A 19134-nucleotide genomic window follows, 5' to 3' on the forward strand; every position below is an offset into this window, starting at 1 on the left:
GTGACTGAGCAAAAGAGCAGAGGGCACTGGGAGTAGAAGAGAAGATTCCTGCAGAAGAAGCCCACGAGAGAACAGCTCCCTTTGGGAACTCTAAGTAGCGGAGCAGGACAGACCCTCTGCTGGCGAGTAGGAAAACACCTTGAAATGAGATTGGAAAGCTGACCAGGAGCCAGACCACAGACAGCATATTCTGGGGTTTGGACTTTATCCTGAGGACAATGGGGTGTTCATTAAAGTTTCCAAGCAGAGGAGTGAGAGAATCTGATTGGCATCTTAGAAGATTCACTCCGGCTGCAGTGTGGAGAAGAGATTGACAGTCATAAGCCTAGAGCAGAAAGGCAGTTAAAGGGCTGCTCTATACTCTGTGGAGAGGTTGACGAGACTAGGCTAGGCAGCGTCCACAGACATGAGAACATGCCAAGGCACAGGGAGTGTTAGAGGGCAGAATGGACAGAAGCAACTGGGCAGGACAGATGAGAAAGGTTTTAGGAGCTGAGATGAACTTTCTGTTTTTGATTGGATGTGTTATTCCTTAAAAGAAAGATTAGGAAAAATTGTTTGAAGGAAACTCCTGAACCTGATAGTACAAATTAATTTTTTTTTTCATTTAAAAGGGAGGGGGGAGAGGGAGAGAGGAAGAGAGGGAGAGAGAGAGGAAGAGAGGGAGAGAGGGAGGGAGGGGGAGAGAATCATCTATCTGCTGGTTCATTCCTCAAATATCTGCAACAACCACAGCTGGCCAAGTTGAAATCAATAGTCAAGACCTAAATCAGAATCTCCCACATGGACAGCAAGGACTCGATCAATTGAGCTACAATCTGCTGCCCCCCTGAGTACACATTAGTAGGAAGCAGGAACCTGAAGTGGAGCCTAGACTTGAATGCAGGCATTCCAATGTGAGATGCAGATGTCACAAGCAGTATCTTAACCGCTACACCAAATGTCTGCCCATGAATGTGGTTTCTGAACTCAGCTGATGTGTCTAATAAGGCAGCTGGCTCTACGAGCCTGGAACTCCAGAGCAAGATCTAATCAGAGAAAACAACAGACGTCCAGAGAGCACTGGAGACAAGGATGAGCTGTCCAAGGAGCAGTGTGGAAAGAGCGGACCTACGAGGTCTGAGAGTGCAGTGCCCTCAGCCGTCCTCACCCCAGGACCTCATTCTGTCACCTGTCTCAGTGCTTCAGGATTGATCATGCAGCTCTTCATAAGCAAACTGAACTTGGAGAAGAAAAATCTCCTGAAAGTCTCTGAGGGCTGCGAGGAGCTCACAGGTGCAGAGCACTGGGAACATCTCAGGTTGGTCTGGGGGAAAAAGTCCTTGCTGTCCCTTTGTGAGGAGTCTGTAAGATCTGGTGTAACCTGGAGACAGGACAGCCTCATAGCAGGTACTGGGGTCTGGGAGGGAGGGGTTTCAGTTGTGAAGTGAGGACTCTAGGCTGCATGATTTCTCGATTTCTCAGGTCTCTCCCAGTGTCAACATCTGTGGCTCTTGCACACACAGTCTCCTTCAAAGCCACAGGTATTCAGATGGTTTACCTTTCCTTTGCTAGTTAGCCAGGGAATTGATCTTTGGTGCTTTCCATATACCCTCCTAATGCCTTTTACTCCACTCATATTTATCTTTCAAGATCTAGTTCAACAACCCCTCACTCCCAAAATCATCCCCATCTATTGCCAGCTTTCCAACACATTTTCCTAATCTTCCCAGCTTTAGCAGTCAGGAGATTGAGGGGCAGTTCTAAAGCCATCAGAGACCTCTGCTTTTTCCTCCTGTAATGTTCTATAATGACCTTACCTCTAGTTAAAGAGTGCTGTGAGAAGGATTATTTATTAGCACAGTTATAAATACATATTATAAATATATGTGATAAATAAGTACATATATTTATAAGGCTCTTGTGTGACAATATTATAAACTAGAATGTCTGTGTTTGTCCAGATATGCATTTACAGTGGAAATTCCCCTATATAAACTTCCTAAGATGTCAGAGAAGTGCATTAAATAAAATTATTGGGCCAACTAGAAGATAATTATCTCTAGTACAATGTAAGAATCATATCTCAAGACAGGAAGCCCAGAGTCTCGCAGAGAAAGGGGAGCAAGAACCCAGGGTGGCCATTGTAGGTCCCAAGCAGTAGGAGGGGTCTACTTAACTGTTGTGGCTTGGGGGTTGCCTAAGAGGCTGAACTTCATAATGACCATGGGGGCTGAAGGTAGAGAAGAAACCAGGGGGCGGTGGCACTATCCATAGGGAGTTGCTAAAATCTGATCCCTCCTCTCCCACAGAAGAAACAATAGTAACAACCACGGGCACTAACATTTCTCCCATGGAGCACCACTGTATGCCAGCCCTTTAATTATTTTATATTTAACTGTCACAACTCTATGCAGATTTGATTGCTAATTCTGTTTTGCAGAGGAGGAAACTAGGGTGCAGAAAGGTCGAGACACGTGCTCAGATTAACACAGGTGACAGGAATAGCACAGATGATACACAGCTGGGACTTGGTTTAGGCAACGTGGCTCCAGATCCCAGCCAAACAGCATCACAGAGAGAACCTCCTCCACGAATATGCATCACTCCGGAAATCTCTTCATGTCTAATGGAATTGTTCCTTTGCCACAGAGCTCCTTCCATCTACTGCTTTTCTGAAGATTCACCTTCCTAGTGCCTTGAGCAAGGCTATTCTTGGAGTTCTTTCCAGCTACATCTGCCCTACATAAAAATGTGTCTCGACACAGAAGTCAGCATAATATGATTTTTCATTAAGACGACCCTGGTCAGTAGTTTCTTAAATACAATGGCACGTATTTAACAATATGTAATTTGAGATGTGGTGAGGATAGGATAAGGAGGATGGCTTTAGTGAAACTTAACCTTGGAAAAACAAATAGTCTTCTCTATGCTATAGAGGAAAAGGAATTGAAAGTAAAAATACTTTTGTTAATTTAACTTGCCAGCTTTATTTTGGGGTTCATGCGGGAAGAAGATGGAGATTACAAAATTGCCAACTGTGACATTTAGCTTTCTCCACCGCTGCCATGATTCTCTGAAGTGGGCAGTGCTGAATACTCTCCACACAAATCCAAAAATCTCAAAGCACCCCCTCTACAGTCTAGCTTTTCTGAAAGTATTACAAAAGAAATAATATTAACCTCCTTTATTCCTAGATAAACCATGAAGGCCAATGTCACAGTCACCATTCATTACTAATAGGTAATGAACTCAGTCTTATCCACCTAAAGGATGGGCCTGAGCTTACAGGCAGTGCCTTTCCTGTAAGTTCGCTTTTTCTTGCAGGTTCACTGGGAAAAAATCCAGGCCAATCATCTTTAGCTATTTCAAGATAAAAACACGACTCTTCTTAGACACAGTCTGACATCATCAGTGACTTTGACATGGCACTCACATTCTTGGCATGATTCTCCCCATCCTGTCCAAATGGAGCACAAGCAGCAGTGTTGATAGGTAAATTTAAGACATTACAAAAGCAACTCTGCCAAGACAGTATGTTTCCAATCTGTCTCATTTAGCTGACTTTGTTTGCCATAAAATTCAGACTAATCCATATCTAATTCTAAGTGGGTTATTCACTTGTTTACTGTAACCACTGAGCCTGGTATCTTGGCATCTTATAAATTCTAGCCAGGCCCCAAATTCCTCTAGGGTGTCTGGTTCTTGTCCTGCAACAGTGCTAGGAATGCAGCATGAATAGTTTCATATCTCCAAGCTCGTTAATGTCCTGGCTTCACATTCACTTACCATTAGGATCTTCTAAGGGGAATTCACCCAGAATCCCACAGAACACAAAGGCAGCCATGTTGAAGTGATATTCTCCAAAGAATATTTTACAGAGAAGTGCCTGCTTCTCTCAGTTACTCCTTGTTGTCAGTCTCATAACATTTAAGAACTAAGGGGCATTTGTAAATCGTTCAATTTCTTTATTTATGCTTGTTTCTCAAAACTCAGACTTGAGAGGTTAGGTTTCCAAGGCCACAATGCTACTTAGGGGCAGAACTGAGGTTTCTATTCTAGGTCTTTCTAGTATGGTTGATGCTAATTCCTTGGATTCATAGGAAGACTCACGAGAGTTATCCAAGTAACATTTATATAGGCTTTCTGATATACAGGCAGCCTTTGCTCCTTGTAATTTCATGCCTTGGTCTGTGTGATGACATGATAAATGTAATTAATATCTCATTTTTAAGACCGTAAGATTTGCACGTAAACTTTAAAAGATTTATTTAAGGTTTCATAGTTTAAAAGTGGGGTTATGTACTGAGCCCAGTTCACAACTTGAAAGGATTTTCTGCCTTGAAGTCCTAGATCTTTGAGCTAACAACTAACTTCTCAATGTCTCTCTCTTCACTGGTGAAATGGGAATGTAATATAATAACGTGTGCATCAAGAAGAGTTTTCAGCCTTGAGAATTAAGGGCTTTGTCTGACATGCTACAAGTATGCAATACACGTCAAAGTTTTCTTTTTTCTTTTTATTTTAAGATTTATTTTATTTATTTGAAAGACAGAGTTACACAGAGAGGTAGAGACAGAGAGAGAGAGGTCTTCTATCTACTGGTTCACTCCCCAGATGGCTACAACGGTCAGAGCTGAGCCAATCTGAAGCCAGGAGCCAAGAGCCTCCTCCTGATCTCCCAAGTGAGTGCAGGGGGCCAAGGACTTGGGCCATCTTCCACTGCTATCCCAGGCCACAGCAGAGAGCTGAATTGGAAGAGGAGCAGCCGGGACTAGAACCGGCACTGCAGGCCAGGGCTTTAACCCACTGCGCCACAACGTTGGCCCCATCTTTTAATTTTCCAATTGTTATGTTTTCAAAGCATTCAACAAGCAATACAAAGTTACTTTAGGCTTAAAAGTCCCTTATCAGGTTCAAGTCTGGTTCTTCCATTTCTGATCCAGCTTCCTTACTAATATGCAGGCTGAGGGGCAGCAGATTATGGTTCAAGTGCTTGGGTCCCTGCCACCTACATGGGAGACCTGGATGGAGTCCTCGGCTCCTGGCTTCACCTTGCCCAGCCCTGGCTGTGGTGGATATATGTGGAGTGAACCAGCAGATGAAAGATCTCTTTCTGTCTCTGTCTGCCTTTCAAATAAAAACAATATAAAAAAAAATGTGGTTAAACACTATCATCCTCTTGATACAACAAGGTATTGCTAGTTCCCATTCATTGCAAGCCAAGGAAAATCATAAAGAACAATTTTTGGTTTCATGTTTAAAACTGCAAAGAGCAGATATCTTTCCTGTGTTTCAGAGGCCCAAAAAAAAAAAAAAGCTGAAAGCTGCAGTGATGAGATACTACCTCAAGGTGGTGCTAAATCATCACAGATAAAGCCTCAAGACCTAGTGAGGACTCAAATGTTCCTAGCCTGTTTACCAGCAAGGAATTTGCCTTGGATCCCCCTGGTTCCTCTCCACTATCCTTGTGAAATGACCTTGACATGCTCAACAAATCCATGAGCAATATTACCTTGCAGGTTTTTCCCTGGCATTGCAGGAAACGTACTTAAAAGATTTTTACTACCCTTAAAAAGAATTGTATAGCATTATCTTTAAAAATGCTTGATTTACAATTCTTAAGGTGGATTTGAGTCATTGTGTTTGCATACAAAATAATGTTTATAGTTTACTTTTCCGCCATTCACCCCCTGTGAATCTTAATTTCACAAGTATCTTGGAACAATGTGTCAAATTCCTTATATCCCACCCCCCAAATTCCAGCTTGAAATCTCAATTTTTAAAGTTTCCTTGCTCCTCTGCTCTCTTACTTTGAAGCAATCACAAAACTATCAATTTGTCCTTTATAACATCTCGCACCTATGTCTCTCTTCAATGTGCTTCCAAAACCACATTTCAGGTCCTTCAACACACATCCAGGCTGTTGCAGTGCCCTTCAAAATTAGCCCAAGAGAGTCGTTTCCAACCTTAATCACACACTGCAATTGTCTGAAGAGTGTTTAAAAATCCCCTTTGGGACATGCTCAATCAGACTTGCCCCAAATGGTGGAGTTAGAAATGTGCCAGGGGATTCCAATACAATCCCATCAAGGTTGCATGTACCAATGCCATCTCACTAGTCCAAGTGATCAATTTCAGTTCACAATTGATCATAATGATAGGACTAAGAGTCAAAGGGCTCACATAAACAAGACTAGTGTCTGAAAATACTAACCGATAGAACAAAAAAGGGAGAGAACAATCCAGCATGGGAAGCAGGATACACAGCAGACTCATAGAATGGCAGATGTCCTAAATAGCACTCTGGCCTCAGAATCAGCCCTTAAGGCATTTGGATCTGGCTGAAGAGCCCATGAGAGCATTTCAGGCATGGAAAGCCAAGACACTCTGGCAAAAAAACAAAACAAAACAAAACCTAAATGAAAGATCTCTGCAAGTGAGATCCCAGTGGAAAGAACGGGGCCATCAAAGAAGGAGGTACCTTTCTCTGAAGGGAGGAGAGAACTTCCACTTTGATTAGGGCCTTGTCTAAATAAGATTAAACTCGGCGAACTCAAAAGGCTTCCAAAGCCTTTGCAACTCATGACTAGAGCCTAGGGAGATTACTGACACCATAAACAAGAGTGTCAATTTGTTAAGTCAACAAGAGGAGTCACTATGTACTTACTCCTCATGTAGGATCTCTGTCCTTAATGTGTTGTTCAATGTGAATTAATGCTATAACTAGTACTGAAACAGTATTTTACATTTTATGCTCTGTGTGGATGTAAACTGATGAAATCTTTACTTAATATATACTAAATTGATCTGTATATAAAGATAATTGAAAATGAATCTTGATGTGAATGGAAAGGGAGAGGGAGCAGGGATGGGAGGGTTGCGGGTGGGAGGGAAGTTATGGGGGGGAAAGCCATTGTAATCTATAAACTGTACTTTGGAAATTTATACTTACTAAATAAAAGTTAAAAAAAAAAATCTCAGAGATTCTGATTCAGTGAGTCTGGCGCTGAGCCAGAGGTTGCAATTCTTTAAAAGGCCCTCAGCGGTCATGATGTGCAGCCCCAGTTGAGGGACATGGCACCGAGAGCTGTACCCAGCACATCACAGCAAGATTAACCTTCAACTACCAGTTCCCCGAGCCAACAATTTTAAGTGGTTTCCCGTCTTTACAAAGACTGACTTGAAGGCCAAGACTAACACGGAGATGTGTATTATTTGATCTGCTTAAAGATTGTTCAGACCCAACATAAAAAACTTGGGAGATGTCACACAAGACCCAGGTTTCCTACTTCTCTTTCAAGAGTCAAAGATCCTGACACAGGGCACACACTCCTATGCCACTGTCACCTCACGGTGAGTCATGGCTTCCCTGCAGACCTGCCATGCGCCCTCCAGCAGACTCAGTCCATCACTCCCTCGTGACACCTAGCTGTAGGGCTTTGTGTTTACTTGTATTATCTGACCTCTTAGAATCACTCTAGTCCAGGTCTAGAGCTTAAAGTTCAAATTCAGTGATACCTTCACTCACTCACTCAGCTACATGCTCATTTATTCATACATCCATTAGACAGGTATTTTATTTTTGCCTTTGCTATGCAAACACTGGGGATTCAAAGTCACTCTTATTTTTGCTCTACTCTTTCTAACTCTATGTTCCCCTTTCCTTGTCATAAATCTTATTCTAACCTGTGATTGGTTTAAAAGACAGCCCCCAATATGATACTGGATTTCACAATGATTTCCTAATATGGCACAGCCAACAAAAGCAAAAACTGACAAATAAGAGTACATCAAATGTAAAAAGCCTTGTGTACATCAGTAAAGTGAAAAGGAGACCTACATAATTGGAGAAAATACTTGCAAATAGGACATACATTAAAAGGTATTAACACTCAGAATATATAAAGGACATCCATAACAACAAAAATCTCTATTTAAAAATGGGCAAAGGACTTGAACACACATTTCTTCAAAGAGGCCAAGCACATGAAAATGTGCTCAATATCCCTAATCCCTGGGGAAATGCAAATCTAAACTACAATGAGATATCATCCCACACCCATTGGGGTATCTACAACCAAAAACGTAGAAAGTAATAAATACTGGCAAGGATGCAGAGAAATTTAAACTATGCACTTTTTTTTTTTTTGACAGGCAGAGTGGACAGTGAGAGAGAGAGAGACAGAGAGAAAGGTCTTCCTTTGCCGTTGGTTCACCCTCCAATGGCTTCAGATCAGGCACCGCGCTGATCCAAAGCCAGCAGCCAGGTGCTTCTCCTGGTCTCCCATGCGGGTGCAGGGCCCAAGCACTTGGGCCATCCTCCACTGCACTCCCGGGCCACAGCAGGGAGCTGGACAGGAAGAGGAGCAACCGGGACAGAATCCGGCACCCCAACCAGGACTAGAACCCGGTGTGCCAGCGCCGCAGGCAGAGGATTAGCCTAGTGAGCACAGGCAGAGGATTAGCCTAGTGAGCCGCGGCGCCAGCCTTAAACTATGCACTCTTGGGGAGAAACAGAATAGAGATTCCTCAAAACATTAAAACTAGGACTATCATACAACCCAGGAATCCCTCTTCCAGGTCTATACCCAAATAAATTGAAAAGCCAGATCTCAAAAGATATCTGGGGGCCAGTGCTGTGGCTCAGTAGGTTAAATCCTCTGCTTACGGTGCTGGCATCCCATAGGGACACCAGTTCTAGTCCCAGCTGTTCCTCTTCTGATCCAGCTATCTGCTATGGCCTGATAAAGTAGTGGAAGATGTCCCAGACACTTGGGCTCCTGCACCTCTGGGAAAGACCTGGAAGAAGTTCCTGGCTTCAGATTGGTGAAGTTCCAGCCATTGCAGCCATTTGGGGAGTGAACTGACAGATGGAAGACCTTTCTCCCTGTCTTTCCTTCTCACTGTCTATAACTCTATCTCTCAAATAAATAAAATCTTAATAAAAATATACCTGCACTCCCTTTTTCATAATAGTACTATTCACAACAGGCAAGCAGTAGAAGCAACCCACAAGCCCATCAACAGATGAATGGATGAACCAAATGAGATTTATATATACAATGGAATATCATTCAGCCTGAAAAAGGAAGGAAATTCTTTCACATGTTATAACATGGGTGAAACTTGAGGACATTATACTAGGTGAGCAAACCCAGTTATAAAAAGAAAGGCATGGTATGATTCCCCTTACATGAGGTACTTAAAATCCTAGAGACAGAAAAGTAGAACTGTGGTTGTTTTTTATTGGGTATGGAATTTCAGATTAGCAAGATGAAAACTTCTAGAAATATGTTTTACAACAATGCAAATATATGTAACTACTGAAATGAATGCTCAAAATGATTAAAACAGTAAATTTTATGTCATGTGTCTTTTTACCACAATAAAGAAAGGAAACAAAAGGGAAAGCAATGAAAATATGGGGCTGGCATTGTGCTGCAGGTTAAGCCACCATCTACAACACCAGCTTCCTGAACTTAGAGTGCATATTTGAGTCCTGGCTTCTCCACTTCCCATCCAGCTCCCTGCAAATGTGCCTGGGAAAGCAGTGGAGAATGGCTTAAGTATTTGGAGCCCTGCCACCCACGTGGGGAGACCCTGATGGAGTACCTGGTTCCTGCTGGTTCCTGGCTTTGACCTGGCCCAGCCCTGGCTGTTTAAAGATCTTTCTATTTGTTTGTCTCTCTGTAAATAAGTCTTTAAAAAAAAAACCTCAGGATAATATGGTGTTTCTTTAACGACTGCCACCAGTGAAGGTGCCAGTGAAGCAATAAAAATGAAGGTTGCAGTATAGAGCAAGTCTTGTCTGCAATCATTTGACCTCTGAAAGAAGAAATGCTAAAATCTGTGTCAAGTTAATCCAAGGAAAAACCTTTTCTGCATTCACATCACACTGGAACTACCACTTCTCACCTTCATCTGTAGTGGCTGCCTTTGAGCTACTACCACACAACCAGGAATAAACAACTGAAATTGTACACGGTCTAGTTTCAAAGACCAAGCCTTGGCTAAGCATGGGCTGCACTGAATCCAAAATAACTTACGTGCAAGTACATTCTCAGTGGCACCAAGGAAGTTTTTTAAATTGGGTTACAGAAGTGTTCAGGACAAAATATAACAGCAGCCGAGTCACTGAACGATAGCTGAGACGGCAAAATGGGACCCTTAATTTCTGAGGCCACAGGGAAACAAGCTCAGCAGTGCCATGCATCCATCTACTCAGGACCAGAGTCACACTCAGTGGAGTGACACTTTTCAGAACAACTTGTAAGAAGTTAATGAGAGCAGGTCAGCCTTGACCAATCTCTCACAGGCCAGATTCCCTGAAATGCTTCACTGACATGGCAGCCCCCTGCATTCTTCCAGCCTCTGTGGGATTCCCATGGCTGTCAGCGTGGCATCACTCATTTCCCACCGTGGACAAGTGACTATTTGCCAAGCAGTTCATTTCTACTCCGGTCATGATGAAGAAGCCATGCCATGGCTTGTGGGCTTTATAAACGGATCTTATCTGCAGTGTGATTATTGTCTACCTCTGCATTTATACACCTCGAGGAGAAAACCAATTCAGCTCTGACTTCATACTTGGACTTAGGAATTAGGGCATCTGACGGATAATACGTAGGTAGAGAAGAGTGACAAAGATCCTAAAGGCAAGAACAAGCCAAGCATGTTCTAGGAACAGCAAAGAGGCCAGTGGGAACAGAGTGAAGTGGGTACAGGGAAGAACAATTGGAAATGAGGTGAGGGAAGAAACCAGGGGACTGGTCCATGTAGGACCTCTGTCTGCAAGGTCAGCTGTTGAAGGGTTTTAAATAAACTCTCTAGCTGCTGGGGAAAGTACACAGCATATGCCTACCACAAGGAAGATTCTAAGTAACACTGTCTCCCATATTTTGCAGGTGGAACAGGTTATCTGGAACGGTTTGGGGGGGGGGTGCGGGGACAGAACCTAGGCTTTGACATCCAAGGTCAATTCATCTGCAGGTTGGCAGCTGCCATCACCTAAAGTCATGAAAGGAGGCTGGGCTGCAGGAAGGATTTAGTCTCTTGTCGGCTTCCTCCTCACACCCCAGCTCCGGTAAATCACTTCCAAATTCCTATAAGAAACTTCCTTTTAAGAGCTTTACCATATACTCAACATTTCAAAAAGATGATCTGCTCCACTTACCTAAAACCCGCTACCCACCAAAATGATACCTTTAATTAGAACTCTATAATTCGGGCCAGAGCTGTGGCACAGCGGGTTAACGCCCTGGCCTGGGACGCCGGCATCCCATATGGGCTCCGGTTCGAGACCCGGCAGCTGCACTTCCGATTCAGCTCTCTGCTGTGGCCTGAGAAAGCAGTAGAAGATGACCCAAGTCCTTGGGCTCCTATACCCACATGGGAGACCCGGAAGCAGCTCCTGGCTTCGGATCGGTGCAGCTCCAGCCATTGCGGCCAACTGGGGAGTGAACCAGCATATGGAGGACCTCTCTCTCTCTCTCTGCCTCTCCTCTCTCTGTGTAACTCTGACTTTCAAATAAATAAATAAATCTTTAAAAGAAAAAAGGCCTTGGTGTGGCCTTCAGGATCTTGCAGCAACCAGGTCTATTAAAGGCATGGAAAACTTTACTGCCCTCTGATCAAGACCTCTGGGTCAGAAGAGCTCTCATTGCAAGCCCCAGATGCTCACCACCTGGCTTCATTTGGGCAGAATTATGGAGTCAAGGCATGCCACCACTGAAGTTATAGCCTTGATCTGGTTAAAACATCCCTTTACAAGTAAAGACATAAGGCCTAGAATGGCATCGACAGCTGTGGGCCACACCAGACTTTAATAATGAGCCAAAGGCTGAAAATGGTTTTCTGGATCTTGTTTACTCCCCTGACATCACCCCCTTGCCTGGTTCACATCAGAACAGTCCCCGAGACTGGCTGCCGTCGTCACCTGGGTCCCCACCGCACTGCCGAGAATATCCTTCCTGTTGTTGGCAACTGATTCTTCCAGAGAGGCTATGGGAGGACATGGCCTGGCCTGGGTGTGCCGGCTCTGCATTCACATCCTGACCACATTTACCAGCTGAGAGGACTTCAGCAAGTTTCCAAGTCATGTTCTACCTTAGTGTCTGCATCTGAAAAAAAAAAATGCCCACCGCCTAGGATACAAGTAGAAGAAGGCATGTTAGATACGTAGTGCCAAGCCCAGCACAAAATGACAGATCAAGGAGTGTGATATATTATGTTGCTACAGATGTCTGTTGTGCAAAATCTAATGGGCATGCTGTGACCTTTAGGACCTTGCAGCCACCACGTCTGTTACAGGAACGGACACTTTCACTGCCCTCCGATCGAGACCTCTGGTCAGGAAGGCTCTTTGTGGCCGCAGCCACGCTGGCTCCCATTTCCACCTCTGAATTTCAGTCTGTGCATGCCATTTCCCTTCTCCCTGTCTACCAAAATCTCCTGCACATCCTGCAAAGCTCCAGCTAAGGTTTAGCACTTCATGAACTCTTCCTTGACAAATGCAAGCTCCATCGGTATTTCTTCTCCTCAGTACTACAGTGACTGAGGAGTGACTGCTTCCTTAAGGAAGGGGTGAGGGAGTTCAGTTCAAAGAATGGGCTCTAGAGCAGTCTGCCTTGTCTCTCTCAGCTTCAGTCTCCCCCTCCATCAAATGTAGCTATTATGAAGGTTTTTTTTTTTTAAGGAAGTCTGGATGCATAAACACCTGATGTTTGTTAATCATTATTAATGTTCTTATTATCATACATTTCTACCTTTATGAACCTGCATTTTCTTCCACCAGGTTGTTCTGGCATATGCACTATAATCCCAGAATAGTCCCAGAATAGTGTTCAGCAATGACTGGATGTAAGAAGACTGGAGGTGTAGCTCCAAGCCACCCAAGAGGGTTACACTAATACTCTCCATCCAATCTGGATGGCTCCTGGGTCTTTTGTCTCCCCCTTCCCTTCTGGTTTCCTAGTGAGTAAGATACTATTAACCTGCTGCATGGAGGCAGCATGGAGAAACCCAGACCAAGGAGCAGAAGACAGGGATTTGTGTCTCAGCATCCCAAGCGCAAAGGTTAGTTAGTTGGTGGTCTGTCTGCCTTTGTGTGCATCTATATATCTGTCTTAGCTTGGGAAAAGTCACGTAAGCTCACCGAACCTCTCTGTTCCTGTGTCTGCAAAGGGAGGATGACCTGCCTTCTTCACAGGATGGCAGTGAAGCTCCAAAATGCATAAGGAAGAGCTCTGCACATGGTCAAGAGTTATCCACATGCAAGGCACAGTCACTTGCATCATCACACAAGAAACCACCATACTGATCAAAACACAGCAGTACAGGGGTGGGTGCTACGGTACAGCAAGTGAAGCCACCAACGGGGATGCCTGGGATCCAGTCCCATCTCTACTTCTGATCCAGCTTCCTACTAATGTGCCTGGGAGGCCAGCCACAGATGGAGTTCTAGACTCCAGGCTTCTGCCTGGTCCAGCACCAGCTGTTGCAAGCATTTGAAATACTTTGCTTCCCGTGCCTTCCTATTCAAATACTTAAAAAAAAAAAAAAAAAAAAAAAAGCAGCACATTTTATAATGGAGCAGAGAAGAGTTGACATTACTTTCAAAAATCAGGGAAGAAAGCATTCAGAGTGAGACCACCTTACCTCTATTTTTGCCCACACGGCTTCGTAGTTGTCTTGATGTTGAATATCTTGCATTAGTTTCTGAATTAAAGCAGCTTTTGCAGCAGAATGGCTCTCATTTTTCTCGGAGGAAGAGGCTGTCTCTGACTTCCTGTCAGTGTAGTTTTTCGAGCCAGAGAGAGGCATGCACAACTCCTCATCAGAAAGAATGTCACTCAGGGGCCCAGATTCAATGCTCTCTCCCAGTGAGGAGGCTAGGTCACTGGATGAGCTCGTGGACACCCTGCCCAGCCTTGTGTGTTTCTTCTTGACATGGTATGTCGGATAGATCTCAGAGTCTGAATTCATTTCAGACAATTCCCAGTCATCAATATCCTGAATGGTCTCTCCTCTGGGTTTCTGAGGCAGAAGCTTTGTTAGGTTTTCCAACTTGAGAGCTAATACTTCTGTCTGCTTAAGGTGGGAGGGCAGTGCTAGGTATTCATCGGAGCCGTACCAGGCCTCCACGACCTGACCGTTCCTGGTGACGTGACTTGGGGAAGAGGAGTAATCTTTTTTGCTTTCGTGTTTTGAAAGCAGGGGTATGGGAGACGAGCTGTCTGAGCCGATGAGGGAGTCGCTGCTCTGAGTGAATGGTGGTGAGTGGGATGTCTCTGACTGCACTGGCCGCTTGGCTCTCCGGCTTCTCTGGTTACCCAGCTCCAGGGAGGAGGTGGAAGCTGAATCTGTTTCTGGTCCCTCTGGGGCCTTGGAAGCACCAGAAGGCAGTCCATTGGGTACCACTGAGCTCTTCGTGTTTTCAGCTTTCTTGCCTGAACCAGCTGCCCGCTTGGGTGTTCGGCACAGAGGCGCCTCTTCTGAGGTCTTGTGTAGCTTTTTAAGCGGAAGTTTCTCTTTGTGGCAGTCACTGAGCCTGCCCAGGCTGGAAGAGATTTCCTTAATATGACTTTGGACTGTGTTTTCCATGTTCCCATCCTCCACCTTGTGCAAACACTCATAGGACTGGCTGGCAGCGGAAGGGCTGTTGGAGTAGGAAGACCGTAACACCAGGCAAAGCTTGGATCTGTCGGGCGGGTCCACCAGCGAGGGGGTGCTTCTGCTCATCTCGGGCTTCAGATCAGCCATGTGCTTCTTTCTGTCACTGCCTCTCAGACTGTTCTTAAAATGTTCCTCCTTCAGGAAAAGCCCTCTTTTTGGCAATGTGGGCTGTGTGGGAGAATCCTCATTATAGTCAGAGCAATCTCTGATGGATCGCTTCGGGGTTGCATTCTCACCAAGAGGCTGTTGGTTCTTTGCACCAGGCTGGGAGGAGGAAGTGGACTCTTGCTTCGCAGCCTCCGGAGGAGGAGACTGCACAGCACTGGTCAGGGCGTGCACCGAGGCCGCCACGCCCGATGTCAGGCCTGGCTGCTCTTCGGCTGCAGAAGCGCCGTCTTCCTCGCGGCCACCCTGGGAGTCCGCTGGAAGAGATACTTGAGGCGCCTCCTCACTAACTGCTTCACTGCCATCGGCAGGGATGGCGTCAGGAGCCACTGTAAGTAACCCAACGCTTCGGATAAGCTCCGGGAACTCCTTTTCCATCTCACTGTAGCTCCAAGAGTCAAAGGGTTTGGCCTTGACCTGGGTGGAGGCCATGTCGTTCAGGCCTCCGAGCAGATCCTCACTTGGACTGTAGTCGGACAGCTCGAAGGCAGTGATCCCACAATCCAGAGACAAGTAATTCTGAGAACATTTGATGGTTAACTGTCCTGAGTCATCCACTTCCGTTAGAGAGTCAAGCCGGCCCTGAAACAGACAGTGGCAATGGTTTCAGTAAATGCAACATCAATACCATTCAACTGTGCTCCAGGTGAAATCCCAGCACGGGCTTCTATAAAGGTCAGAAATGCATCAGCCTCAATTGCTTCTGGTTTGACATATAGAAAGGCATAATAGTCAATTACCTCATTGCTTTATATATACCATTCCAAAGATTGTTCTTTAATCTACACTGTAGAACCTTAATGGAAATGATCAAGGTCAAGTCAAAAATGTCCGTTGTTATCTCAGTTTTCTATTTTAAAATAGTGTACTGTTCATTTCAAAAGCATTTCTGAAATGGAGCCTTAAGTAACAAAATATCTAGAAACATAGTAATTATAAAATCTGTATGAACATCTATTTTACTGATCACTATCACTCCAGTACCTTCGACACTAGCTAGCTCATAACAGATATTCAATAAATACTTTTAGTGGAATAACTGATTATATAGAATCAATCATTTTATATATGTATTCAGCAATCACAGGGATGTAAAATATTAAATTTGCACATATATAACAGACACCATTCCAGGCCAATTTTTTTACACCATCCTTTTGAAGGCATACACAGGCAATACCACGGAAAATGAAAGAATGTCAAAGCTTTATCATCTTAGCCCACCTCCTCCCTATATATGCAATTCTCCCCTCCCTCCACCTCGTTTGTTATTTATAATTCTAGGTCAGCTTATTTGACTTGAAATCCCCCATACTAAATAATTAAGTATTTTAAACTTATAAATATTTCACTGCAGGATTAAGGCTTTTGTCTCATCACTGATGCTGTTTCTGATATCACTCAAACATAGATTTTTTTAAAATTTTTATTTTATCTTTTTTGACAGGCAGAATTAGACAGTGAGAGAGAAAGAGACAGAGACAAAGGTCTTCCTTCCATTGGTTCACCCTCAAATGGCCACCATGGCCGGTGTGCTGCACTGATCTGAAGCCAGGAGTCAGGTGCTTCCTCCTGGTCTCCCATGTGGGTGCAGGGCCCAAGCACTTGGGCCATCCTCCACTGCCTTCCTGGGCCACAGCAGAGAGCTGGACTGGAAGAGGAGCAACCGGGACAGAATCCAGCACCCTAACAGGGACTAGAACTCGGGGTGCCAGTGCCACAGGCAGAGGATTAGCCTAGTGAGCCGCAGTGCCGGCCAACACACACAGATTTTTGATTGATGATTTGGAAGAAGGACCCAGGAATCCAGTTATGCTTACCACAATGCACAGGCAGCCTGCTCTAAGCTTGTTCCTTCAGGAGATGAGGGAAGGAAAGGCAAAAAGGGTTACTGTAACCTCTGTTCAACTGGAGGAGGAACTGAGGTAACCCAACTAAAACTAGATCCCATGTCCCCATCAACCAGGTTTTCTCACGATTTGGCCTCCCTAGGATCTCACGTGGATTCATTGCTCATTTGTTTGGTTCTTGGAATGTTCTCCCATCAGACTTTCACCTGGCCTTAACAACTCCCACTCTCCTTCCTCTTACTCCACAACATCCAGTTAATAATGATAAAAAGTCTCTAACTTTTCTGAGCCTCAGATAGCTCATCCATACATGGGGCAGAAATGAGGATGGCTGGGTACTAATACTACTTTTTCATTTAATCCTTGTAACTTTTTCTGGGATATGTTCTGTTACCTCTGCTTTATGTAAGATGAACCTGAGTCAAAAGAAGGTGACTAGGGGCCGGCGCTGTGGCGAAATGGGTAAGGCCACCGCCTGCAGTGCTGGCAGCCCATGTGGGCACTGGTTTGAGTCCTGGCTATTCCACTTCTGATCCAGCTCTCTGCTATGGCCTAAGAAAGCAGTGGAAGATGGCCCGAGTGCTTGGACCTCTGCACCCGCGTGGGAGACCCAAAGAAGCTCCTGGCTCCTGGCTTCGGATTGGCTCAGCTCTGGCCATTGTGGCCAACTGGGGAGTGAACCAGCAGGTGGAAAAACTCTCTCTTGCTGCCTCTCCTTCTCTCTGTGCAACTCTTTCAAATAAATAAATAAATAAATAAATCTTAAAAAAAAAGAAGGTGACTAAGTTGCTCATGGGCCTCATGACCAAGGGCCAAACTAGGCCTTGGACTTAGGATGTCTGGCCCAATGTCCATACTCTGACCACTGGACATTACTTTAAACTGATATGTCTCCTCTTCTGATCCAAACTGCCACTAGGGTGACTTTTAAAAATTGCAAATCTGTTGCTGTTACCTCTCTGCTTTAAGTCCTTGACTAACATCCTGAGGCTCTGAGGTTAAAATCAAAACCCTCCCAAGTCCAAGCATGATGAGGCTTCTCTCATACCACTACCCGCTTGTTGGTCGCACCCAACCACAGTGTCATCCAGCATAACACGTTCCCTCCAGCCTCCTGCTTTTCTGCTCCTTTGCATACATGCTGTTTCTGCTATGTAGAAAGTTTACATGTATACCCTTTAACTAGTTCATTCACCTTTATCAGCTCAAGTTCCCTTCTTCCAGATGCCAGTTGCTTTCCTAAGTAAGAATTCTAAGCTCTCAAATATATTTTAATATTTAATATTTGACTAATTTGCTTCTATCATTAGTTTGGGAGAATGTAAATCATACAGTACATGGCTGACTCATCAAGGTACCTGCAGCGCTTAGCATGGTGATTGACATAAAATCAGTACTCAGGGCAGACGCCGCGGCTCACTAGGCTAATCCTCTGCCTTGCGGCGCCGGCACACCGGGTTCTAGTCCCGGTCGGGGTACCGATCCTGTCCCGGTTGCCCCTCTTCCAGGCCAGCTCTCTGCTGTGGCCAGGGAGTGCAGTGGAGGATGGCCCAAGTGCTTGGGCCCTGCACCCCATGGGAGACCAGGAGAAGCACCTGGCTCCTGCCATTGGATCAGCGCGGTGCGCCGGCCGCAGCGCACCTACCGCGGCGGCCATTGGAGGGTGAACCAACGGCAAAGGAAGACCTTTCTCTCTGTCTCTCTCTCTCTCTCACTGTCCACTCTGCCTGTCCAAAAAAAAAAAAAAAATCAGTACTCAAAGATATATCTGTTGAATAAATGAATGATGACTTTTTGGAATATCTCTTTATACCCTTATTTAATTTCTTCCTCTGATTATGATTCTGGCTCTAGCACTAAGTAGGTGTGTGACCATAATCTAGCATCTTGATGTCATAAGCCATTTCCTCCATCTGTATGTAGAAAGGAAATGTACCATGTCACAGGGGTGTTGAGAGGTTTAAAGGATATGATATATGGAAGACATAGTCTGGTACGAGGATAAGTGCTCAATGGATGTTCACTCCTATTACTGTTGTTTTCAGCAATAAAGTATACTAATGAGGAAGCTTTCATTCAGATAAGAATTACCCCAAATGCTGAAATACACTACAAAATATGACACACTACACAATGCTCACTGCTGATCTCAACAAAAATTATCTAAATGGAATTGTGCGACTTTTGTGCTTCCTACTGGACTAAGTTCTTTAAACAACAAAGCCAGAAGCCAAAATAAAGGAATGAGTCAGCCAAACTAAAGTCATATTAGGAGAATGACAGTGAGATCCCAATCTAAAAGCAGGCTGTTGTGTTTTAAAATCTTTTAATTTAATGATCCATTACTCAGAATTCACTCTACAGAAATAGCATTATAAACGATGGTAAGTTCCAAAGCTATCCTTGAATACCTAGTTAAATTACCAACTAGTTGAAATTTGCAACATTATTTTTTATTATTATC

At 44.5% G+C, this 19134-nt stretch overlaps 1 protein-coding gene across 2 annotated transcripts in view; it reads right to left on the minus strand.

Annotated features, from left to right (window-relative positions):
• AKAP6 (A-kinase anchoring protein 6) overlaps positions 1-19134 on the minus strand; it is a 500321-nt gene that overhangs the window by 252277 nt on the left and 228910 nt on the right. For both annotated transcript variants that reach the window (XM_062205295.1, XM_062205294.1), the window contains exon 4: positions 13639-15402. In XM_062205295.1, coding sequence (XP_062061279.1) covers positions 13639-15402 — 1764 coding nt within the window. The remainder of the gene's footprint in view (positions 1-13638; positions 15403-19134) is intronic.

Source organism: Lepus europaeus, chromosome 11 (genome assembly GCF_033115175.1).
Source record: "Lepus europaeus isolate LE1 chromosome 11, mLepTim1.pri, whole genome shotgun sequence".
NCBI classification, from domain to species: domain Eukaryota; kingdom Metazoa; phylum Chordata; class Mammalia; order Lagomorpha; family Leporidae; genus Lepus; species Lepus europaeus.